General features: G+C 63.0%; 2 protein-coding genes across 2 annotated transcripts in view; both read left to right on the plus strand.

Annotated features, from left to right (window-relative positions):
* LOC119106455 (phosphatase and actin regulator 4) overlaps window positions 1–14475 on the plus strand; it is a gene marked incomplete at its 3' end in the record, with an annotated part of 53034 nt that extends 38559 nt beyond the window's left edge. Inside the window, exon 4 of the mRNA XM_037230101.1 lies at window positions 14375–14475. Within this exon, the coding sequence (XP_037085996.1) occupies window positions 14375–14475 (101 nt within the window). The remainder of the gene's footprint in view (window positions 1–14374) is intronic.
* Window positions 14476–14554: 79 nt separating this feature from the next.
* Window positions 14555–23982, plus strand: LOC119106454 (phosphatase and actin regulator 2). Its single transcript, XM_037230100.1, has 6 exons — window positions 14555–14563; window positions 16218–16483; window positions 16839–17068; window positions 20418–20809; window positions 21727–21830; window positions 23292–23982. The coding sequence occupies exons 2-6, from the start codon at window positions 16349–16351 to the stop codon at window positions 23478–23480; spliced, it is 1050 nt and encodes a 349-aa protein (XP_037085995.1). The 5' UTR covers window positions 14555–14563; window positions 16218–16348; the 3' UTR covers window positions 23481–23982.
* The last annotated feature ends 229 nt before the right edge of the window (window positions 23983–24211 follow it).

Raw genomic sequence — 24211 nt, forward strand, 5'->3', positions numbered from 1 at the left:
CGGATCTTAGGGACTGTGACCGGTCAGTACTGAATTCCGGATCTGATGGGGACTGGTGTTCTTCCGGATCTGAGGGGGGAGGGGATTTCTGGGTGGACTGGGTGTATTCCGATCTGAGGGTGGACTGGGGTGAAGTTCCGGATCTGAGGGTGGACTGGGGTGAAGTTCCGGATCTGAGGGTGGACTGGGGTGAAGTCTGAACGTGATAAATGGCGCGGCTTTCAAAAGGGCCCGTCGCCGGCAAAACCGTTGTTCCGTTCAGGGCTGCTTTGGGCCTTTGAATGGGCGTGATATATTGAACAGGCCAGGCTGGTACAGCCAGGTCGTTCGCCTAACACCGCACGGGGGGAGACGGGAGCTGGCGTCCGCCTAACACCGCACTAGGGGAGACGGGAACTGGCGTTCGCCAGCATTTTATCATTGTGCGGTTGAGTCGGGAGCTGACGTTTGCATATCACTGCGCGGTGGACCCAGAAGCTCCAGTGATTTTCAGGCGATTGCGTTGAGGGAGCAAAATCTCATGCAAACTCATAAGCGCTGGTGGTACTACCACATAGCCCGCCTGTTCACGGATCTATCTGATCATCGCATTCGCGTGTTTTGCCCACTGGCCTTAAGCCAAGCTGATCAGGGTTCAGCTCAAGTGTAATGAGCTTGAGTGTTTGAAGCCCAGCGTTACCTTCCTCGCATACTACCGTGCGTAGTCTTGCTAGGCGCCTCGCTGTTGCGTTCGTCGCATCCGATACTTGAGACCGAGGCTGTCAACTGTGCGTAACACATGGGGTCTACTATAACACCGATAAGCTTCCCGACTCCACGGGCACTCAGATCGTTTGTTGGCTCATCTCGCGAATCACACGGGCAGCGGCGATCCCCTGCATCGCAGGCCTGCCTTCTTCACACTCCCTCCCGTGGAGTAAGGTTGATTTGGCGCACAGCAAAGCGACGCTGATAAATGGCCGTCGATCGGCGCGCGGGAGGACGCAAGGTCACCGACGGCTAAAACGGGACCCGCCCGCGCGGGGGTGGCCGGCCGTGTCGAACAGGCGCGGCGCCGTGCTCGCCACCTCTGGTCGCTGTTTTCGCAGATGCGGTGACAGATTATCCCAGGCTGTCTTAGTTTTGCGAGAAACTTGACCAGGCAACGCAAGGGGAATGTTTCTCGACGTTTTTTTGTGCGGCTCTGGAACTGGAAACATCCAGTGCAGGGAAATCCGACTCGTTTCAATTAGCTTGTCACTGGCAGCTGTTCAGCTTGTGGCGGAGTGGGGAGACAGTCCGATTGAACATGTGCCGTACTGCTAAAGTTGCAGAGACGCATTTGTTGCAGGCACCCTCCAGCATCTGCTTGCTGTCACGCTTGTGGCCTAGGCAAAACAGTTTCTCCAGGGGACCTGGTGTAGCGGTGCCACTTCTTTCGTGTTGTGGACCCGTTGGCTGTGGTCCATCGATGCGCGCCTGGTCGCCAATGAGGACCTCGATACCCCAGCTGACGCCGGGCACTGCTTGGCTGGCCTCTGCTGAACGGCGTGAGGGAGGGGAAGGGTGTCGTCGTCGCTGGTTCGTCTGTCCGCGTTGTCCGCCACAGGCGATGGGCGATGGTGTGCCGTAGACCAGGCACCAAGTCTGGCGGGTGGTGCCGGGCCCACGGCAGGCCGCCGCAGCCCAGCCTTCCTCGTCGCCCAACAGGGGCGGTTGAGAACGAAAACGTCCCGGGCAGCGGAGCGACGCCAGCAGCCAGCCGGGCTGAGTCCGGTGCGTCCCGGAACGGGCCGTGGCGCGGCGCGCGGCCGCCGTCGCCTGGCCGGCGGCGACGCGGCCCGGGCCGTGTGTGTTGGCAGGCGCCGACCGTGACGCCGGCCCGGTCCGGTCCGGCTTGGCCGGACAGCCAGCGGCCGGGCGGCCCGCCGCCGGCGCCGCTGACTCAGGCGCGGCGGCACGCGGCCGCTGCGACGTTGGAGGGCGGCCCGCCCACCAGCCGGAGAGGGTCTGTCGGTCAGCCGGAGAGGGTCTGCCGGTCAGCCGGAGAGGGTCTGCCGGTCAGCCGGAGAGGGTCTGTCGGTCAGCTGGAGAGGGTCTGCCGGTCAGCCGGAGAGGGTCTGCCGGTCACCTGGAGTAAGCTGAAGAGGGTCTGTCGGTCAGCCGGAGAGGGTCTACCGGTCAGCCGGAGAGGGTCTGTCGGTCAGCTGGGGAGGGTCTGTCGGTCAGCCGGAGAGGGTCTGCCGGTCAGCCGGGGAGGGTCCGTCGGTCAGCCGGAGAAGGTCAGCTAGAGAGGGTCTCCCGGCCATCTGGAGAGGGTCTCCCGGTCAGCCGGAGAGGGTCTGCTGGTCAGCTGGATAGGGTCTTTCGGTCAGCCGGAGAGGGTCTACCGGTCAGCTGGAGAGGGTCTGTCGGTCAGCCGGAGAGGGTCTGCCGGTCAACTGAAGAGGGCCTGCCGGTCAGCTGGAGAGGGTCCGCCGGTCAGCCGGAGAGGGTCTGCTGGTGAGCTGGATAGGGTCTTTCGGTCAGCCGGAGAGGGTCTACCGGTCAGCTGGAGAGGGTCTGTCGGTCAGCCGGAGAGGGTCTGCCGGTCAACTGAAGAGGGCCTGCCGCTCAGCTGGAGAGGGTCCGCCGGTCAGCCGGAGAGGGTCTCCTGGTCAGCTGGATGGAAGGAACCAGCCAGCTAGAGACGCATCAGTAGCGCAGTGTGTGCTAGTGCGCGTGCCGATGTACGTGGAGTCATCTGTCGGTGGGGCCCGGGACATCAGGATGGGCCCGCTGCGTGCATGCGTGCCTATGACATACATCCTGACAACAAGCGCATGGTCAACACGGTCCCACAAGGCGTGCCGACAAACTGAAACCTTTGCCGTGCATGATGGTGTGTGTTTAGGTGAATGGCCACGCAACTAAACCCAAAATACATTTTTGGTACGTCACATATATCATAAAAAGCAGTCGTCCAGCGAGAGGCCCTCACGTTTGTTTATTGCATCAATCGAGGTCCCCTTCACGCGGCCGAATGCTCGACGGGTTTGCGAATGCTGAGAAAATGAGAACCCTCAGACGGCCACGTGCCGCTGCTGCCATTGGGTCTCACAGCTGAGGCCTTTCATGCTGCCATGGCAGCGGCGGGCGCCCTGGCGCAGCGCGGCTTCATGGCATGCCGACCGGGCGCGCTGCGCGTGGCTTCGCAGTATTGCGGCCATGCTCGATATTGCGCCCGGGCTGGAGGGCAATAAACCTGCCTGGCCTTTGAGATTTCGGTCCGTTCGCGTCCGCCGGGACGTCTGCCCGCTGGCGAGTGTTCCCCGGCGCTCGGCCCAGATTGGAGTCGGGCCGCTGAGAAGCTCAAGCCGTCTGCTTGTCGGTTGCTGTCGGCATCAGAATATAAATAACGGTTTGTGTAGGCAAATCGCCGAGTTGGGCTCAGCGTGCCATGGCCAGCGTGCGGCTCATTCCGCACTGCGCCAGGCATTTCGTTCAAGTTGAACACAGCTCGATTGGATCGCGTTCCCCCTCCCTTATCCGTTCATGAATCAGCTCTTGTCTTCTGCGTGGTTTGTCGGGCGCTGGTGGAGCTGCGCTTTGCCACTGAGCTGATCGTGAGCCGTGCTCCATTTCCGTGCGACGAGTGGAACTTACCGGGTCATGCTGAATCTGATACAGGTCCGTGAACCCAACGTGCCCTTTTGTTTTCATTTTACAACATAGCGCGTTTGGGAGGTGCTAGGATCCATCGTCAGGTGGCTTTGGATTCCTGTATGCATATAAACATACAACATGCATGAGACGACGGTAAATGTCCAAGGGTTTTGTTTCGCAAAATATGCCGGAGGCTAAGGCTGAGCGGGGAAAATGGGTTTCTGTCCGGATTTGCCCACTCTCTTCTCAAAATTGGCGAGGCTGCAGCCCCCAGCTGAATAGGAAACTACGCCCCTGTAAATACCAGTTGAAGAATTCAAAGAATTCATGCATTGTATGTTAATGAATCTATGTCGATTTAGCTGCATTCTTAGAAAGGTCTGAAACATGACGCTAGCGTATTCGATGCTCTTGGTCAATCTTTTGTTAGTTATTTCACGAACAAGCCGGTTTCCTGCTGGCTGCTGACACAAAATGGCATTATCAGTCAACGCATCTTGCTCTGTTCATGCCGCGCGGGAAGCTGAGTCTGGTACTTTCATTCGGCTCACAAGAAATTGTCCCTCAAGTCGGCAGATAGGCTGACACAAGGGTTTGGAAACTAGCCAGTCGAGAAAGAATCTGTAGCCTTGTATCCCTGAAGTAAGCAAACGGCCATTGCGGCACAATCACCTGTTGTCCTCGTGCACCGGGCTGGGACATTTGCTTCAAGTTCGCACCGGATCCTGACTGGGAAGTGACTCCTTGTGTTCCGTCTTAGAAGTGCCCCCCTGTGCTCTGTCTGAGAAATGACTCCTTCTGCTCCGTCTGGGAAGTGACCCCTTATGCTCCGTCTTGGAAGTGACCCCTAGTGCTCTGTCTGAGAAATGACCCCTTCTTCTCCGTCCGGGAAGTGACCCCTTCTGTTTCGTCTTGGAGGTGACCCCTTGTGCTCTGTGGGAGAAATGACCCCTTCTGCTCCGTCCGGGAAGTGACCCCTTCTGCTCCGTCCGGGAAGTGACCCCCTGTGCTCAGTCTCTGTGAAAGACATCGGGCAAGATCCGGCTTCGGCGCCAGCCAGTTTCATGAAGCGAGTCTACAGCTTAAGTGTGTTGTGAATGGCACCATGCGGTCGCGTGGGCCAGGAACGGCTCAGTTTCACTTGATATTGTTTCATTCATTATTTAATGAGACGGAGGAGCGAAGCTGCGCACTTTCCGCCCCGTTTCCCCGCCTGTTTAAAAGCAATGTAAGTCATAGTTTTGCTTTGTTAAACTGCCTGGTGGCATTCGGTGCACTGTCGTGGCCCTCTGGCACTGTCCGGTGCACTGTCGTGGCCCTCTGGCATTGTTCGGTGCACTGTCGGGACCCCCTGGCATTGTTCGGTGCACTGTCGGGGCCCTCTAGCATTGTGCGGTACACTGTCGTGGCCCTCTGGCACTGTTCGGTGCACTGTCGCGGCCCTCTGGCATTGTTCGGTGCACTGTCGTGGCCCTCTGGCATTGTTCGGTGCACTGTCGGGGTCCTCTGACATTGTTCGCGGCTCGTTGGCTGGCGATGCTGAGTCGTCGCGTATGCGCCTCGCGGTCGGCCGGACCTGAGCTGGCTGCAGGCCAGGCCGGCCCGGCCCCCTCCCGCTGTGAATGGGCGCCACGTGCCCGCTGGGGGAGGGGGAAGTAGCGGGGTATGGGTCAGGCTGGTCAGAGGCTTGGTATTGCGCTGTTCTCTGGACGTTGGGCATGCTCCTCGAGTCAGGGGACTGGGACTGGGGCGAGCCCTGACCTGGCAGGGTCGGGATCGCTGACCTGACCGCCGCTGACGGCGCCCCTGGACATGACCTGACCGCCGCTGACGGCGCCCCGGGACGTGACCTGACGGCCGCTGACGGCGCCCCGGGACGTGACCTGACCGCCGCTGACGGCGCCCCTGGACGTGACCTGACCGCCGCTGACGGCGCCCCGGGACGTGACCTGACGCGCCCTCCCAGAGCTGGGCGCTGCTGCCACGCTCACCCGACAGCCGGGCGTGATGCTGGAGGCGTTGTGGGTGCCGAACCCGCGACGGAGGCGTCTGGAGCGTCCGACGCTCAGCGCGTGAGGCACGACCTGTCCGACTCCGGCCGCCGTGCGAGGCGGCGTGTGGAGCGGGGAGCTGTGGCCAGTGACCTGTCGGCGGGGCGCGATGGCGCCGCTCCCCCGGCGGCCGCCGGCGGCGGGGTCGGACGCTGACGGAGGGCCCGCGACGCTGCTGCCGGCGGCGGCGGGGCCGGCCGGCCGGCGAGGGTCACGGACTGCGCTGGCGGTCAGCCGCAGGTGGCGCTGCGTGTCACAGGGACGGGCCACAGCTGAGCGGAACAAAAACATTGGCGGTCGCTAGTTAGTGGAGGGAAGTTGTAGATTACTGGCTGAGTTACTTGTGTAGACATTTTGTTGGCTTTGATAACTAGTTTTGTTATGCTTCCTGGTGGCTGTCAAGACAAACGCTAGTGAGCTTCAGCTTATTGCACGGTAATGTTTTCTGTTGCTTTTGGAAAACCATGAATACACATGAGAGCGGCCCCCCAACCTTCTCACTCCACGGTCTCATGCAGCCCGGTAGCTACCGTCAGGGCGTCATCCCCTGACGTGAACACGTGTAGCGCCACTGCGCTTCGCGCGGTCCATCGCCTGGGCCGTTCCGTGCCGTGCCCTGCCGTGCCGTGCCGTGCCGCGCCGTGCCGTGCCGTGCCGTGCCGTGCCGTGCCGCGCCGCGCCGCGCCGCGCCGCGCCGCGCCGCGCCGCGCCGCGCCGCGCCGCGCCGTGCCGTGCCGTGCCGTGCCGTGCCGTGCCGTGCCGTGCCGCGCCGCGCCGTGCCGTGCCGTGCCGTTCCGTGCCGTGCCGTGCCGTGCCGTGCCGTGCCGTGCCGTGCCGTGCCGCGCCGCGCCGCGCCGTGCCGTGCCGTGCCGTGCCGTGCGTCCCCGGGCCCGAGCCCGCTGGCCGCCTGTCTGCTCCGTGGATGGACTGTGACGCCGCCGGCCCACGGCCCTCGGGACATGGCCGGCCTTATTAAGAACGGCGAGTGCGTATGTGTGTGCCATAAGACCTCGTTAGCGGCCGCCCCCCCCCCCCCTCTCTCCGCTGTCAGAGGGGAGGGGCGGACCGAACCGTCCCCGCCGCCGCCGTCAGGGGTGAAAGGGGTCGTCGCGTCCCGCTATGCGCCGCGTGCGTCGCGCAGTGCCGGCGACAAAAGCAGCTGGGTGGAAATTCCCAACACTGCGGCCGTCGGTTGTGTCGGGTCCCGTCGGAACGTCGACCGCAGCGTAACCCGGTACGGCGTGCATAGCTTAGGGATGAGATCAAGACGTATTCCCGGATCCGGGATTGGGCTGGAATGTTGATGCTCACAGCCAGCCAGAAGCAGCGGGAAGCCGCTGTTTCCATTTCGCGTCGGAACGTTGGTGGAAAATGCTCTGCTCGTCGGTGCTGGGTGTGCCGGGCGCTCACAGTGCGCTCCGGGGCGGCTCCACTGTCGCCGCGAGAGCCCCGACAGGCGGGCGACTGCGCACCAGCTCCGAGAAAGCGCCGCCGCCCGGGCGCGCTCCTCGGAGCTGGGATCCCGGAAGGTCCGTGATGGTGTCGTGGCGGCGCTCCGCGGAACGTCGGCCGACGACGCTGGTGGCGACGCGCGCCGACGGTGTCCGGACAGCCCGCCCGGCCGTCCTTTGTTTTCTCTGGCCGTGGCATTCGATTACGCTGCCGCAGCAGGCCTGTCAGCGGTCCGCCCGGATGTGGTGAGCTGGGCGCGGGCGCGGTCGGCTTCCGTCGCACCGGCGCGTCTTCTGGCCTCCGCTTCCGTCTTCTGGACTCCGCGGTGTGTGCTGACGCGCCGGTGCGTGCGGGAGACGCCCGGGCGCACGAGCGACAGCTCAGCCTGACGACCACGAGGTCGCAGGTGCGAGGCTCGCCGCCAGCTAGGCTCCGGTTTCGCCCGCTGGAATCGGCGGAGACTGCGGCGCTCATCATCACGGCACTGGGGTGCGTCATCAAATCACCGGCAGAATGGCAGACCTTCCATGGGCGTGGCGTACCGTTCAGCCTCTATCTTTTCCTGTCATCTGCGATCAGGTAACCGGTAGAGCCCCTCCCACAGCTCAGCGGCCATAGAGCCACACGTTAACACTACAAAACAAAAGACAAAATCAAAATGGGCCAGTCTTTGCACTCCCAGCTGAGAAATAATCAAATAGGATAAAGAGGTGACCAGCAGAGGCAAGCCTTTTTACATTTTAGATGAAACAGTGATCATTAGATGCGGATAGAATGTAGTGACAGCTGAAGGTAGTATTTGACTGGCCACTAACCCATCCCAAGTGCCAAAATGTTCTTAAGTGTTTTTTGTGTTTTTTGTGTTTTTTTAATGTTTTCTTCAGTGTGTTGGGATGCACGCGGAGCTGGACAAACTGGTCAAATTCATACGTGGCTCATCGGGTCGTTTCCTGCAAGCCCAACCAGCCATGGCAGCCTTGTTTTCGGCTAGGCCCAGGCCTTCACCCACTCCCGGCCGGGGTCAGCGCAGAACCCCCCCCCCCCCCTCCTCTGCCCCAGCTCCTCCCCGTCCGTGTGCGGGGCGGCACCAGCTGGCCGCCCACCGGTCGGGAGGCGCTGGAGCTGGCTTGAGCGGGCGGGTCGCCGGCTGACTCAGGCCGTCAGCGATTCTGACGCTGTCGCGGCTCGAGCCAGCCTCCGCGGCCGGGCCGCGCGTGGGGGGCACGCTCCCCGCCGCCGCTGGCAGATTCTTGGCCGCCAGTCGGAGCGGTGTGGGTGTTTGGAACGGCTTCCTGTTGCTGCTTCACAGAAGGAATGGTTGTGACGGCGGATGCTGATGCGGGTTTTCATCGCGGCGTCTCGTAGTTTCGACGATCAGCTTCTTTGAGCAACTAGGGCTGGCGAGGATGCCCATTTGGCGCCTCCCGGTTGTAGCTCGTGCTTCTTGCTATATCTTTTCTCCTTGTCTGTTACCTAACTGTCGTTCTTGCCTGACGCGTTTCCGGCCTATGATGGATTACGTCGTTACTCTCGGCGTGTCCGTCATTTCACCTTTTCATTCGGTCTCTTTCTTGCCGGGCATTTTTTGCCGGTACATTCCGTTCGCCAGCTCGTGGCGAGCAAAAACCGTGCGGGGCAGAGGAGAGCGCGCCTCCGCGCGCTGGCCGTCTCCCGCGCCTCAGTCGCCTGACCGGGTCGTGCTCGGTCGTCCGGGTGCCGCACCGACCGGGCGGCGCGCGCAGCGCCGGCGCCGTCGGCCGTCGGCGCCGATGCCGACGCCGGGCGCCGCCAGTGGACCGGCTGGTTCGGGGGCAACGGTCAGGTGGCCTGCCCGGTGTCCGACGGCGGCCTGCCAGACCCTGGTGCGGCGCTGGCGGACCCGTGGAGGCGTGCGGCACGGCGCGGGGACTCGGGATCGACGTCAGCGACGCGGTGCCGGGACGCTCGGCTCGGTGACGTCGCCGCGGTCGGGCCGTGCGGCGAGCTGTCACGGCCTCTGACGGGCTGGTCCTGGCCGGTCGGGTTCGGCGCCGCTCTGTGCGGGCGTGAAGCGAACTCGTCTCCGTGCCGTGACGCGCCGGCCGCCGGCGGTGACCGGCACGGAGCGCCAGCTCTCGGAGCCCCGGTGGTAGCCGGCGGTGGCCTGTGCCGGGGGCGTGGACGCCGGAGCGGCCCGGCCGGCGCCATGTGTGACAGGGCCAGCAGGTCCAGTCTCATGTCGGCCGTGAAGACGCTGACCCGGCGCAGCGGCTCCGGGTCACGTGACGGCTCTCTGGAGAGGCCAGGTAACGGCGGAAGGGTCCCCTGGAGAGGCCAGATAACGGCGGGAAGGTGTCCTGGGGAGGCCAGGTAACGGCGGGAGTGTCCCCTGGAGAGGCCAGGTAACGGCGGGAGGGTTCCCTGGAGAGGTCAGGTAAAGGCGGGAGGGTTCCCTGGAGAGGCCAGGTAACGGCGGGAGGGTCCCCTGGAGAAGTCAGGTAACGGCGGGAGAGTTCCCTGGAGAGGTCAGGTAACGGCGGGAGGGTTCCTTGGAGAGGCCAGGTAACGGCGGGAGGGTCCCCTGGAGAGGTCAGATAACGGCGGGAGTGTCCCCTGGAGAGGTCAGGTAACGGCGGGAGGGTTACCTGGAGAGGTCAGGTAACGGCGGGAGGGTTCCCTGGAGAGGTCAGGTAACGGCGGGAGGGTTCCCTGGAGAGGCCAGGTAACGGCGGGAGGGTCCCCTGGAGAAGTCAGGTAACGGCGGGAGAGTTCCCTGGAGAGGTCAGGTAACGGCGGGAGGGTTCCTTTGAGAGGCCAGGTAACGGCGGGAGGGTCCCCTGGAGAGGTCAGGTAACGGCGGGAGTGTCCCCTGGAGAGGTCAGGTAACGGCGGGAGGGTTCCCTGGAGAGGTCAGGTAGCGGCGGGAGGGTTCCCTGGAGAGGCCAGGTAACGGCGGGAGGGTTCCCTGGAGAGGCCAGGTAACGGCGGGAGGGTTCCCTGGAGAGGTCAGGTAACGGCGGGAGGGTTCCTTGGAGAGGTCAGGTAACGGCGGGAGGGTTCCCTGGAGAGGTCAGGTAACGGCGGGAGGGTTCCCTGGAGAGGTCAGGTAACGGCGGGAGGGTTCCTTGGAGAGGTCAGGTAACGGCGGGAGGGTTCCCTGGAGAGGCCAGGTAACGGCGGGAGGGTTCCTTGGAGAGGCCAGGTAACGGCGGGAGAGTTCCTTGGAGAGGTCAGGTAACGGCGGGAGGGTTCCCTGGAGAGGTCAGGTAACGGCGGGAGGGTTCCTTGGAGAGGTCATGTAACAGCGGGAGGCCCCCTGGAGAGGCCAGGTTACAGCGGAAGGGTTTCGTAGAGAGGCCAGACAACGGTGGGAATGTCTTGGGAAGGCCGGGAGACGTCGGAAAAGCCTTTCGGAAAGAGAGCAACTGTGAAAGGACTCCCTGGAAAGGCAAGGCAGCGGCGATGTGTATAACATCCCTCAGTTCAGTGTTTTGCGCATCGCCTCCGTCACAGTGCATTGTAAAGAAGAACAGGTTGTACACGCGTTTCGAACCACTTAAGTAGGTGGATCAGGTCAGAGATCCTCTTGTGTAGCCGGACAAGTTTGTTTCGAGGCAGACGTTATCCAGCTGCTCATCATTTGCCACCGGAGGCGACGCTCAGACCGATCAGTCGATGTCAGCAGTGTTTCCGCCGGCAGATTTGCGGCAGATTTCGGCCATGCTCGGAGGGCTGCTCGTGCCGCCGTGGGAAAATGGCCGGCAGTCTAAGTGGATGCGTGAGGGGGAGGGGGACGAGTGCTGGCTGCCGCATTGTCGGCGGTGGGTAGGCCTGAGGACGATCGCGGCGCCGCACGGCTTTGTGTGCGCCGGGAATCCACATTTCTGTGTGGCTGTACACTAGGGTGTCGCTGTGCAGAACGCGTCGGCTTATGTATGCCGAGGGCCGGGCTGCGCCCGCGGCGCGTGGACGACCGAACCGTGTTTGGCGTCCTTCGGGGATTGAATTACGGGTGACGGCGGAATGACCAGAACACGCGGCATTTATGTATGCCGTGACCTATTTCCTGCGGCAACGTTGTCAGAATGTTGGCACACTGGTGTTTGTTGCAGTCTAGGCTGTGATCCAGCCATGGTTGCTGGAAGGGCGCCAGCTGACTCCTGGCGCATCGTCCAAAAATATGGTGGGGAAAGGGCAAACATTAGAGTTTCCACAAAACGAAAATAATGTTTTCTGTTTGCTGGTTGCAGCGTTTTCATAATTTTGTGCAATTTTGCTCAGTATTGCAAACCCGAGACAAGCAATGTGTGGGAGGGCATGACTGCTTTAAACAGATCGAGACCCCAACCAAAACGGTTACGTAGTCGCCTATGGCTTACCGTGGCGGTCATTCCCATCACAGCTTGACGGCCTGCTCGAGGTCGGCGACCGCGGCCTCTCTGGGAGCCAGACGGCCGGCGGCCTGGTGTCGCCGCGCGTCCCGGGTCGTTTCGTTGATCTCACGTAACGTCGGCCGCGGCTCGCCGCCGCCGGCCGCTCCGCCGCCGGTGCCGTGATGTATGTACCGCCTCGTGCCGACGATCAATGCCGGTGGCGACCCGGCCCGGGCCGCCGTGTCCCCTCCCCCTCCCTCCCCCCGTGTCCCGGACCGCGGCCTGGCCTGCGACAGCGCCGCTCGGAGCTCTCCGGACCCGCTGCTTGAAGCGGTCGTGGGTGACTGCCGAGACGCCGCTCCCGACCCGACGGACCCGAGAGACTCGATCGATGAGGCTCGGTCCCGCCTGTCTTTGTCTTGATTAGTTGGCTCGATTGTCTATCTTCTCCGATAGCGTGATGTATGTTTCTGCTGCTGCTGGGCCGTTCTGGGTCGCGGAGCTGTGAATTGAAGTAGATACCGGTGGGCTGTTGCCAGCGCCACAGGAGGCCGAGCCCCACTCGTCGCCGGCGCCACTGATTGCTGGGCGGGCAATAAGGCGGCATTGTTCCCCGCACTGGCATGGCATGCCCTGCTGGCTAATGTCGCCGCAGCACGCTGTGGCGGTGGACTGCAGTGCGCTTGGCCACCGGACAAACAAACAGGAGACCTGATGCTGAAGGCTGGTTCTGGGAAGCGGGGGGGGGGGGGGGGAAGGGGGAGGGGTTGCAAGTCTCTAAGTGAATTTTCGCCGTTTGTCAGTCGGGTTCGTGGCGATAGCTGGTTGCTTTGCGCAGCCATAGATTCGGTCATGAAATGTGTTGAAATTGCTGTTTATTATCGACAGAAATGCGACACCATCTGGTGGCTCTCCTTTAGAAGCTGGTTTTAGAAGAGAGCTGGGTGTTGGGACCAGGATATACAGAATATAGCTGTACCGTGTGAACCTGACCGTAGCTCATGTGTGGTGGACTTCATGCTTTGTGTTCGGTCCCTCGCCGATGTTCGTCATTCATGGGAGCCCGCGGCAAATTGGTTTTCAATTAGATCGCCTCGAATGAGTCTGCCTGAAACGAATTGCCCAGGACCCCATTGATGGGATGGAGCCTTGCACGTCCGGCCGAGCCCGGCAGACCGGGAGCGGGGCCCAGAGGCCCTGCGAGCCGAGCTTCGGCAGACAGAGGCCCTGCGAGCCGAGCTCGGCAGACCGGGAGCGGGGCCCAGAGGCCCTGCGAGCCGAGCTCGGCAGACCGGAAGCGGGGACCAGAGGCCCTGCGAGCCGAGCTCGGCAGACCAGGAGCGGGGGCCCAGAGGCCCGGCGAGCCGAGCTCGGCAGACCGGGAGCGGGGACCAGAGGCCCTGCGAGCCGAGCTCGGCAGACCGGCAGCGGGGACCAGAGGCCCTGCGAGCCGGGTTCGGCAGACCGGAAGCGGGGACCAGAGGCCCTGCGAGCCGAGCTCGGCAGATCAGGAGCGGGGGCCCAGAGGCCCGGCGAGCCGAGCTCGGCAGACCGGGAGCGGGGCCCAGACGCCCGGCGAGCCGAGCCCGGCAGACCGGGAGCGGGGCCCACAAGCCGCTGCGAGCAGCCGCCTTCTGGTGATGCCAGACCAGCCGCGGCTAGCAGGCTGCGGCCGCGGCTGGCGCCGCTCCGACAGGGAAGCCCCGGCTAGCACGCTGCGGCTCTGGCTGACGCCCGTCGCTGGCCGCTCTGGAAGGGAAGCCTGCCGCCAGGGCTGTGACGTTGATTCGAGCGTCGCTCTCCATCCGTCGGGTTCGGGTCGACCCTGTACGGCTTCAGATGCCAGAATGCGTCTTGAGATCCGCGAGAGCTTCTGTCGTTTTCTAGCCCGGCTTGGGAAATGGCGACCTGGATTTTCTCATTGAAATCTGTTAGTGGAAGAAGCCATTTGAAGTTTGAAGCCATACGTGTCTGGGTCGACTTTACATTGGATTTAACACCTGAAAGTGTGTTCAGATTTTCAGGAGATTACGTCGCCTTTTAGCCCGACGTGGAAAAGGGGCACCACTCAATGCTCACCATTTATGATTCCCACACAGGCAAGATTCTTTCGTTTTGATGCCTATGGTACTGGCGACGCTACTGTCGGCTGTTTTGGAAGCCAGGGCCATAGGAATCCTCAGGGAATGACAGGCCCAGCACCGTCCGCAGCCGAGCGGCCCGACCGGCGCCCTCCGTTACATCCGTGACGTCACGGACACCTGAGTGTGCGGTTTTTGGTTTTTGGGGCGCCGCGCGGCGTCAGCGGTCGCCTGCGGCCGCGCGGTCTGGGCGCGGCACGTGCGTGCCGTCCGATGCCTGGGGTGGGGAGGGGGGGGGGGGCAGCCGGCCGTTGTATCGAGGTCGATCACCGGCCGCCAGCTCGCGCGTCTGGCTTCTACCTCTTGTGACCATTGATCGGCTTTTTGCCGGTGTTGTTCTTGGCTGCTGCCACACGGCGTTGCTCATTACGTTTTTGCCCCCGGGGCGTTCCAAGTCGAATACCGGTGTATTGCGGGTGCTGTTACCAGGCTCATCCGGTGTCTGGGACTGGTGGACGGCTGCTGGCTATCGTTAGCCAGTCCCCGTGAGTGCTTGTATCCAGCTGGTGTCCAGTAGTCATCGATGTGTATAACGTAACTAGCCAGGAATCTGAGGGCTTACGATGCTTTGACTCCATGTCACTTCTCGCTATCTCTTTCTAAGGTTAACTGTGGACTTGTGGCTCAGGACTGGCCCACCATGTTACATCAGTACACCCGCGTTGCTAGTGCGAACAATATGTCGCGCGCTCGAAGTGTCCCCGAAACAGCCGCCACTATCTCCGCCCACCTAACCGGTCCGTTTGTGCGGCAGACCTGCTGAAGGAGCGGGACCACCTGAACGGCACGGTCAAGTCGTCGCCGCAGGCGCAGCACCAGGCTCCGCCGTACAGCGCGGCGCCGCCGCCGCCAGCCCCGGAGGCATCGGCCGGGGCGGCGGCGGCGGCGGCTGCTGCTGCCGGGCCGGCGCCGCCGCCGCGGCCAGAGCGGCCGGCCAGTCTGGGTAAGTCTGCCGGCCGCCACTCGCGGTGGCTGCTCTGCTACCAGTCGAGCAGCGCGCCGGCGGCGTCGGGCGCCGGCGCGCCGCTCACGCCGTCGCCGCCGCTGGCGCCGGCCGCGCCGCCGGCCTACGCCGCCGTCTCCTCGGCCCAGCGGCCGGTCAGCCTGCCCACGCCGCTCTACCGTCACGCGTCCGGTGAGTGTGGCCGCCGACGCGAGGCGGCCGCCGGGCCGAGCGCCCGCCCGTGCCTGCCGCCAGCGCGGCTCCCAGCCCGCCCGTGCGTCCGTCTTCTCTAGCTGTCTGAAGCCCGTGGTGTCGGGCCGACCGACCGCCGACCGGCCGGCCGCACGCGCCTGCGCATGGCGTGCGTCGCCGGCCGCCGGTGCCCCGCCTCTGCCTGGAGCCGTCCCGACGAACGCTGCACGCGCGCCCCCTGTCCAGGTGGCTCTCCCAGGACTCGCCCTCCGGTCTGCACGCCTCGCTCCGGCTGGCTGGACTGCGCACGATGACGTCACTGGATGCCGGTGCCGTGTCAGCTGCTGACGAGCAGCAGCCACGCCCGTCATTAAGCTGGCTGCTCTTGGCACCGTTTTCGTCTGTGTCTCACCGAGTGATCGCACCGTTTGTTCGTGACGTCAGCCGCATGGACGTTACTCCGGATGTGGATGGTTTCTCAGGTGTGATCGTCTAGGTTTTAGAAGCCTTCGGGTTTGCCTAGCTGTGAATGTGATGTATCAGCTACTTTCGATGCGTTCGATGTCGGCTGATTTCTTTGGTCTTCTTTCTGTCTTCCCAGGTGTGCATCCCTAGTTCTTCTAGCGTAGCGCTGGATCTGCGCATGCGTTCTCATGAATCTGCCTGCGTTCCTTCGGAATGTATTGTTATCTGGCGCAATTTTTCGTTTAGTTATCGTAGGTCTTGCAATGCGCAAACTATTTGCTTCTTTCAATCTTCCTGCGCATTTTCGGGTGATTTCCCACTATCTGGGATATAGCTGGTCCTTATATTTTGGCCATTTATCATGATGTAACTTACGCTATCGTGACATGTTTGATGCCGTTTAGTGCCAAGCTTGGTGTTGCATCAGCGGTTATTAACAGTCATTCACCAACTATGTCACATGTGTTATAATGTTGTGCGTTGTGCATGCCCGCGACGTTATTTGTGTAGTGTGATAGTTCTACATACATGCTCCCTAGCCCAGGGCCAACACGGGCAACACCATATTGTCCTGTGCCTTCCACTGGTCCTGTGACGGTCCTGTCTCGCTGTCTGTTTTAGCCCATGCTGCACTATTCTGATCTTCAGTTCAGAGGTCGTTTCACATTTGACTCATTTTATTTCTAAATACGACGCTCACGTACGATATGAGTCAAGGTCACCTCGTTAATTCTATGTTGGGCGCCATGTCGGCCTGCGTGGCCTTGGCTGATGCCTCGGACACCATCCTGACACCCGCCATGACATCCTGACACCCGCCATGACACCCTGACACCCGCCATGACATCCTGACACCCGCCATGACACCATACATCACCTCTCTTCTGATCCTCCACACCAACTGCACACTCTCACTGGCATTGGCTGCTTATACCCGCTCCCTCCCCGCTCCCGTACACGGCGCCGCCGCGCGCTGACCCGGCCGCTCGCTCCACAGCAGCGCCGCCGGTCGGCCGGGCCGAGTACGGCGCGCCCCCGCCGCTGCCGGCCGAGCAGCGGTTCTCGCTGTCGCGCCTGCCCGAGCCGCCGATCGCCGTCACAGACATCGGACCCATCCCGCCGCCGCCCATGTTCTCGAACGGGGCGCCGGCGCCGCTGGTGCCGCCGCCGCCGCCGGCCGGCGCGGCGGCCGGGGCCTCGGTCAGCACGGCCGTGCCGCTCGACCTCAGCGACCCGCGCTACGACGACCTCGAGGAGGAGGAGGTGAGGTGGCCGCCGGTCCCGCCGGGGCGGGGACGGGGTCCGCAGAGGCCGCCTGTCGCTGGCCGCTGATGTTCGGGCGGCGGGCCGACTGTGGCGGTCCGTTGTGAGGCTCGACTGCGAGCCTTGTGCTGGTGAGGGTGCTCTCGTTAGCTCGCTGCCTTTCACGGTTCATTGTTGTGCCCCGAGGCTTTGCTGTTGGTGAGGAGACGGCGCAATCAGCGCGGTTGTTCAAACAACGCCGTGTCAACTCGCACCGCTGCCTTTCACGCGTTGTTTGGACCAACACAGCTGGACCTCCGCTATGTCCAACAACGGTTTACACCTATCACAAAGCCACTGACGCGTCTGCCGGCAGGTGGTGTGCGGCGATTACGACGACGACGACGACGAGTACTACCCGATGGCGTCCGGCGCGTCGGGTCGTGGCGACGAGCCGCCGCCGCGCGAGCCGCGGCTCGACCTCAAGCCGCTCAAGTCGGCGCTGAAGAAGCCGCGCGCTGCGGCGCCGGAGCCGCCGCCGCCGCCGCCGGCGGCAGGCGCCCAGAGCCCAGCGCGGCCTCTCACCGTGCGTCAGGAGACAGCACCGTGAGTGGCGCGCGCCGCTGGCGAGGGCCGGCTGGGGCTTTCGGCGGGGCGTGTCGCCCGCGCCGCCGGGGACGTCTCGGGAGTGGCCGGGAAGGCGCTGAGTGGTGTTGGTGGTTAGTGAGGGTGTGCAGGGCAGTCCGCGCTGCGTCGGTGGTGGTGGTGAACAGATGTGAGACGGTGGGATACGGATGGTGGGTTGCGGGGAGAGGTGGTGATTTGGATGGGGAGGCGGGTGCCGGCGAGGTTACTGCACCGCCAGTGGTTCAGGGCGCACGTGTTGGAGGGCAGGGCGTCTGGCCATGGTGTCAGATCATGTTTGAAGACGAGTGGGAGAAGTTCAAATGTTGGAGCAGGAAGCATTTGGTCATGGTGCGAAGCGACGCAGTGGGTCACGAAGTGTATAGAACACAACATGATCAGGTCACAAGACACGTGACCTCACACTCCTACCCGTGTTGCCCTCTGCCCGTCGATGCCCGTGACCTCTAGTCGGCGCCTCGCGACCTTTTCCGAGCGGCGTGGCGCGATGATGGCTCATCGCGCCAAGCCTGGCTCACCGAGTCAGGCTGCCAGCCGTCATTATGGCCGGCGGTGCTGAGCCTGGCTTCTCCGTCCCCCGCCGCCCACCGCAGGCTCGGTCCGTCCCGGCAGCGGGGCGCCGGGGCTGACTGCGGGCTGCGGCGGAGCACGCCGAAGCCCGGTGTCGATGGCCCTTATGTTGTTCCCAGCATCGCCGCATGGACTTTGTTCGTAGTTTATTGAGACTAATACGTTGGCGGTGAATGAGACCTCGTATAGAGTCTGAAGAAATACGCTTCGTATAGACTTTCCACTAGCAACACCCGTTTCAATTTATGCTCTTCCCAGCGCGCCGTCTGAAGGTTTTATCCCCTTGAGCTTGTGCTAATATCGCTGTCCTCCGCGGCCACCGTCCTCCATCACATTCTCAGTACCTGGCTGCGGTGCCCCTTTCCCCCTTCGTGTGGCGTGCGGTGCTTCTCCCCTGCGTTTGGTGCCCCTTTTTCGCGTGCGGAGACCAGCACCCCTCCCTTGCGTGTGGTGTTGAGCTGCGGGGGTCCTCCCCCGTGTGTGGTGTGCGGTGTTTTCCCCGTATGTGTTGTGTGTGTGTGTGTGGCGCCCTTCCTGCGCGTGTGGAGACAGGTGCCCACCTCCCACCGATGCTCGTGTGTGGCGCCGAACGCCCCTGTGTGGTCTGACGCGTCCGCCTGTGCCTGGCCGCCCTCGGACAGGACGCGTCGCTTGCCCGGCCTGCCCAGGCTCAGGTTCAGGTAACGCTCGCCTACCGCCCCGGCGCTCGCCGGCTCGGCTGCCGGCCGCACGTCGCCGCTCGGCCGGTCTCCTCCGCCTGCCGCCGCTGTCGGTGTTCCGGGCCTCCCACCCTCGCCGGCCCTCGGCACCGGTCTCCTCCGCCTGCCGCCGCTGTCGGTGTTCCCGGCCTCCTACCCTCGCCGGCCCTCGGCACCGGTCTCCTCCGCCTGCCGCCGCTGTCGGTGTTCCCGGCCTCCCACCCTCGCCGGCCCTCGGCACCGGCCGCCCCCGCCTACCTTTGCCGCCTGCCGCCTCCCGTCCGACCGTCTGTTGCTTGCTCCACCTGCCCGTGCGTACCGTCTTGTTCGCCTCTCTCCGTTGTTCTTCGCCTTCCTTTCCTCTCCTCCTTCCACTTTGCCCTCCGCTTGTCTGTGTCGTGCGTTTGCTGCCCATGCCTTCTCCGTCCGCGCGCCTGCCCGCCCGCGTTCTCGTCTGCCCGTCTTGTCTGCCCGCCTGCCTGCCCGTCTGCCTGTCTGCCTGCCTGCCTGCCTGCCTGCCTGCCTGCCTGCCTGCCTGCCTGCCTGCCTGCCTGCCTGCCTGCCTGCCTGCCTGCCTGCCTGCCTGCCTGCCTGCCTGCCTGCCTGCCTGCCTGCCTGCCTGCTTGTCTGTCTGTACACTTGTCTGCCTGTCTGCCTGCTTGTCTGCCTGTACACCCGTCTGCGTGTCTGCTGGGCCCGTCTGATCCGGCTGAGCCCGCCGAGCCCTTTCAGTTGTCCGGCGCTCGGTCTGTCTGCCGAGCTCTCCACCAGCTGCTGTCTGACGCTCGGTCCGCCCGCTGAGCCCTTTCAGTTGTCCGGCGCTCGGTCCGCCCGCTGAGCCCTTTCAGTTGTCGGGCGCTCGTCCGCCCGCCGAGCCCTTTCAGTTGTCCGGCGCTCGGTCCGCCCGCTGAGCCCTTTCAGTTGTCCGGCGCTCGGTCTGCCCGCCGAGCCCTTTCAGTTGTCCGGTGCTCGGTCTGTCTGCCGAGCTTTCTACCAGCTGCTGTCTGGCGCTCGGTCCGCCCGCCGAGCCCTTTCAGTTGTCCGGCGCTCGGTCTGCCCGCCGAGCCCTTTCAGTTGTCCGGCGCTCGGTCTGTGTGCCGAGCTTTCTACCAGCTGCTGTCTGGCGCTCGGTCCGCCCGCCGAGCTCTGTCCCAGCTGTTGTCCGGCGCTCGGTCCGCCCGCTGAGCCGAGCCCTTTCCCGGATGTTTTCGACGACCTGCTCTCCGCATCCGGGACATGGCGTCGTCACGTTACGTGGCCGTGACGCGCGTCTCGGCCGAGGCCGGCTGTGGCGGCGGCTGGTCCGTGGCGGCCGGGCTCCGTGACGCGCTCCATACCGCGCCGCCGGCCGTGGCCGCCCGGATGTTGAGCATCGACAGTGTGGCTGCGCGCGACGCGGCGTGCGGGGTGCCGCCGCGGACCGTGGCGCCGCCCCGGGCAGCCGGCGCATGCGGCGGGCCCGCGGCGAGCGGCGCCGCTTCTTGTCCAGGCCGCGCCATGTGGGCGCTATGCGTGCACGTGCCTTTTATCGTATGCTGCCGCTGATGTGTGGTGTCCATAAGTCACGCGAATGCCGCGTTCTCGGGCGTGCTTCATGACCGTATTCGCCTGAAAGCTATCCGCGCCATGACGGGCGGCCTCTTGTCGAGCATGTGAAACGTCAAATGGTGGTCTCGGGGCCGCGTTATGGCCGTCGACCAACATGGCGCCATTTGTAGATGCGTTTGCTGTGCATGTTGACCGTGCTTTGCTGTTGGTGACGGCTGTGTTGGGTTTTAGTTTCTGGTCACATGCCCAACGTGTTGCTCGAAGTTCAGCAATGTAGGCGTAACCGATAACGGGTGGTATTCCTGTGCAGCCCGAGTCCCGCTGCTGTCGATTGATCTCATCTCGGATGGGTGCAGAGGCGCTGCAGCTGTGGGTGCGCACGCTGAGTGTCCGCCATCTTCCCTCCTGTGTTTGGCAAAACCTGCGCTGCCCTGTACCGACCCTGACTCACCGCCGCCTCATTCTCTCGCTCTCAGCGCCGCCGTCTGCCTCAGGTCATTCCGCTTCGGCGGCGGCGACCGGCAGGCGAACAAGGAGAACCAGCCGTCGGCGGCGGCGGCAGCGGCTGCGGCGGCCGCCGCCGCCGCCGCTGCCGCCGAGGACAGCGACGACAGTGACGGGCCCATCCCGTACCGCGACGACGACGAGGAGGCCGGCGAGAGCGGCGTGCTGACGCGGCTCGGCTCGCGCGTGCAGCGCACCGACAGCCTGGCCGTGAAGCTGGCGCTGCGGCCCGGCCGCCAGGAGCTGATCGACCGCAACATCATCCACGTGCAGACGGAGCAGGACCGCACCGACTGGCGCAGCGAGCTCAGCGCTAAGCTGAACCGGCGCCTCAGCCTGCGGCCTACCGCCGAGGAGCTGGAAGAGCGTAACATCCTCAAGAGTGAGCGTCCCCCCTCCCCCTTCCCCCCGCACGCCCCGTGGGCTGGTGTCCGGCGCCAGAGAGCGGGCAGGGCAGGGAGGAGAGGGCCCACAGTGGGAGCTGTTGGTGGCGTTCGTTAGAGGTGGGGGCCGGTGGTAATGAAGGCGTATGAGACTCCCGGGGTCATTTTGCGTCGTGCAGGGTGCTCAGATGGTAGCCTGGGTTATGAAAGTGCATACTCAATAAGGCCAGTTGCGCTGAAAAGAGGTGAGTGGTTGACATCCTCGGACATTATTGCAGGGAAACTGTTCCTAACGTTTTGAGTCCCAATAGGAACGGGGGGAGTGGGGCGGGCGATTGCCGTGCGTGGAGCTGGTGTTTGGGCCATCTCGCACTGCTGCACATACGGCCAAACAAGATAGGAGCTACTTCAGTCTCCGCTGGCTTTACGATGACGCTGATCTGGCGGCCTTTGTTGGCAAGTCAAAAGTTATGTGGCTGTAAACTAGCCCCGTATTAAAGATCCTTCCGGACAGTGCCGCGCAGATGGGTGACTGGTGGGCCCTAATAAATCATGGGCTTTTGAAACTTTCGCTGTTTGGTATTTTGTCCAGTTGTGCTCAAATGACCCCTGTGTTCCCTTTCTTGCGGTGATTCCTGTCTAATCAGTCATCACATCGGATTTCACTTCTGCCTTTTTATCAGTTACATCTCGGCAAACGATGTTTTCGCCATCGTGTGATGAGCGTTGCAACAAGCCCAGTCGCCAGAAGGATCCGACAAACGGTTCTGAGGCGTCTGGGCTGGTTCTCCGGACTCCTCAGTTCCTCGCGCGCCCGCAAGGCGCAGCGCGAGGCGCTGATACAACGTTGCCAGTGAGGCGACCCGCGCTCGTCCTCATCGAAAAGCCCCAACGGCGAATGTCTGTGTTCCGCCAGAGATGTCTCAGGAGGAGTCGCAGCGTGACATGGAGAACAAGAAGGCGACCCTGCTGCGAAAGCTCAGCTTCCGTCCGACGGTGGAGGAGCTCAAACAGCGCAAGGTGCGGTCGGCGACTGTGTGTCGTCCGGAGGCGTTCGGGGCGGCCGGCGACTGTGTGTCGTCCGGAGGCGTTCGGGGCGGCCAGCGACTGTGTGTCGCCCGGAGGCGTTCGGGGCGGCCGACGACTGTGTGTCGCCGGAGGCGTTCGGGGCGGCCGGCGGCTGTGTGTCGCCCGGAGGCGTTCGGGGCGGCCGGCGAATGTGTGCCGCCCGGAGGCGGGGGGAGGTGGGGGGCCGTGGTTGGCATGGATGGCGTAACGTCCTAAGGTCCGGCATGCGCTTCATTCCGTCGACTCCCGAGCATTAAGCCGCGGTTCGAGCCAGCTCTGGACTCGCTCAGTGGATCCGCCTCATTTCCGGAAGCGATGCCGAGAGAGTTGGTCCGGTAACGGATCACCTCCGGCACTCTGCCAACTGATCCGGCGTTGGGGGGAGGGGGGATACTCCGGTCCGGGTGCGTCACGAAAGCATGGAGAGTAAAATGTTTTCGTACAACCGCGAATGTCTTTGTTTTGTTAGTGATGTCCCAGGAGGCACAGCTCACATATTTGTTGGTACATCTGCTCTAAAATTTCCTCCACATATCTAGCCGTGAACTCGGGTGATTTCAGTAAATTCGGTCGACTCAGCTGTGATTTTTGCGCCACATAATTTTCGACGGAATATTTTCCACCTTGACTGAACATGCTTTTAGCTTTTGCCGGAGTCTGCTCCAGTTCCACCGCGCTTTGAGCACCGCTGTCTGACAGCGTGTTGGCGCCGTACCTCCATACGGTGACATAACAGACAGACATAACGCGGCCGGTACCGGTGTCAGAAGTTTGTTGCTCACCTGGTCTGCGCTCGCGCCGTGAAACCCAAATTGTCACGTGATGAAGATGGATCCGTGTTGACAACCATCCGTGTCTGTTTGCTCGCGCTCAGTTCGCTCGGCTGTCATCCCGCTCTCGGGGCGTCGTCTCGTGACTTGATGAGGCTTGTTAGCTTTCCGTTCTACCGCTATCCAACGCGCTCTCTCTGCCCTTGTGCTCTCGTGTATGTCGTGCCGGTCGTGATCAACCTGTCTGCGTTCCGAACAGCCCCTGCTGATCCCTATGCCCGCTCTGGCCCTGGGGGGCCCCCTGACCCCTCACTGCGAGCGGACCCCGTGACCCCTGACCCTGGGCTGACCGCCGTGACCCCTGACCTTAGACGGCAGCCGCAGCGGAAGCCGTCCGTGTCCGGCCGAGAATAGGCGGCCAGCCGATCCGGCAGTCTATTTCGGCCGACAGCGCGCCGGCTGGATTGTTTTGCTGCCGGCAGACAGGGCGAGTGGGCGGGGCGGGGTAGCGGCGGCGCCGGGCCTACGTCGCCCGTGCCGACCTCCATCTCCGGCTGCCGGTCGTGCTCGGATGCGGCCGACTGCAGCCGGCGCCGACCGCGCCGCTGTCGTGTGCGCTGACGTCGTGGCGCCTGGTTCGCAGGTGATCCACTTCAACGACTACGTGGACGTGACGCAGGCGCACGAGTACGACCGTCGCGCCGACAAGCCCTGGACGCGCCTGACGCCGCGCGACAAGGCCATGATTCGCAAGGAGCTGAACGACTTCAAGTCGTCCGAGATGGACGTGCACGAGGAGTCGCGGCACCTGACGCGCTTCCACCGGCCTTGAGTGGCCCGCTGTGATAGCCGCGCCCCCTTGTGATAGCCTCCGTCTGCCGCGACCAGCCGCCAGAGACATCTGTCGGCGGCGGCGTGCAAACAAAGTGCGCGTGGCGGCCGCCCGGTGCGCGCGGCGCGACGTCATTTGTATCATCGCGTGACAGTTGGTCGCGCACCACATCATGATCGCGGGCGGTTCGTATCATTGATCAGGTGTGTTTGAAGGGGTGTGATGATGTGAAAGCGTCCACGATACATTGTAGCCGTGAATCAGGTGTGTAGGCCTTAACTCTTGTCCTGTCCCTCTGTTAGTAGATTATTTAATCATCCTCAAAGCTAATTCCAGCGTCGGATCCATCTGCGCGTCCATGAAATGTCCATTTGTCACTCGCAAAATGTCACTGGTTTAAGCGCTCGCCATGTGCAGAAGTACCGGCGCTATGTAAAAATAATTTTGTCGATGTAATATCTGTTTATACTTGTTTTAATAAAGGCATTGTCTTCCGCATTGATATGGCGTCTTAGTTTAATCGCATTGTAATAATGAAGAGGTGAGCATTGAGATCGGTGCTTCACAAAAGCATCAGCCGAGACTGCGTACAGTGAGCGCGTGTTCGAGGCATTGCCTTCAGCAGAGCTCATTAATTCTCGACTGCTAGTGAATAGCGCAGAGTGGTTTGATCTTTGACTTCGTGGCGCCCTGGCAGAGTCGTGCTGTCTTTCCCATGCGGAGGAGGATTT

Source organism: Pollicipes pollicipes, unplaced genomic scaffold (assembly GCF_011947565.3).
Source record: "Pollicipes pollicipes isolate AB1234 unplaced genomic scaffold, Ppol_2.1 Scaffold_6138;HRSCAF=7277_pilon_pilon_pilon, whole genome shotgun sequence".
NCBI lineage: Eukaryota > Metazoa > Arthropoda > Thecostraca > Pollicipedomorpha > Pollicipedidae > Pollicipes > Pollicipes pollicipes.

What these genes read in the sequence shown, in the direction of transcription:
- LOC119106454 (XM_037230100.1), top strand. Translation starts at nt 16,349, where the DNA reads ATGTTCTCGAACGGGGCGCCGGCGCCGCTGGTGCCGCCGCCGCCGCCG. An exon ending in AGAGCGTAACATCCTCAAGA is followed by an intron (nt 20,810 to 21,726) that starts GTGAGCGTCCCC and finishes GTGTTCCGCCAG; the next exon opens with AGATGTCTCAGGAGGAGTCG. An exon ending in AGGAGCTCAAACAGCGCAAG is followed by an intron (nt 21,831 to 23,291) that starts GTGCGGTCGGCG and finishes CCTGGTTCGCAG; the next exon opens with GTGATCCACTTCAACGACTA.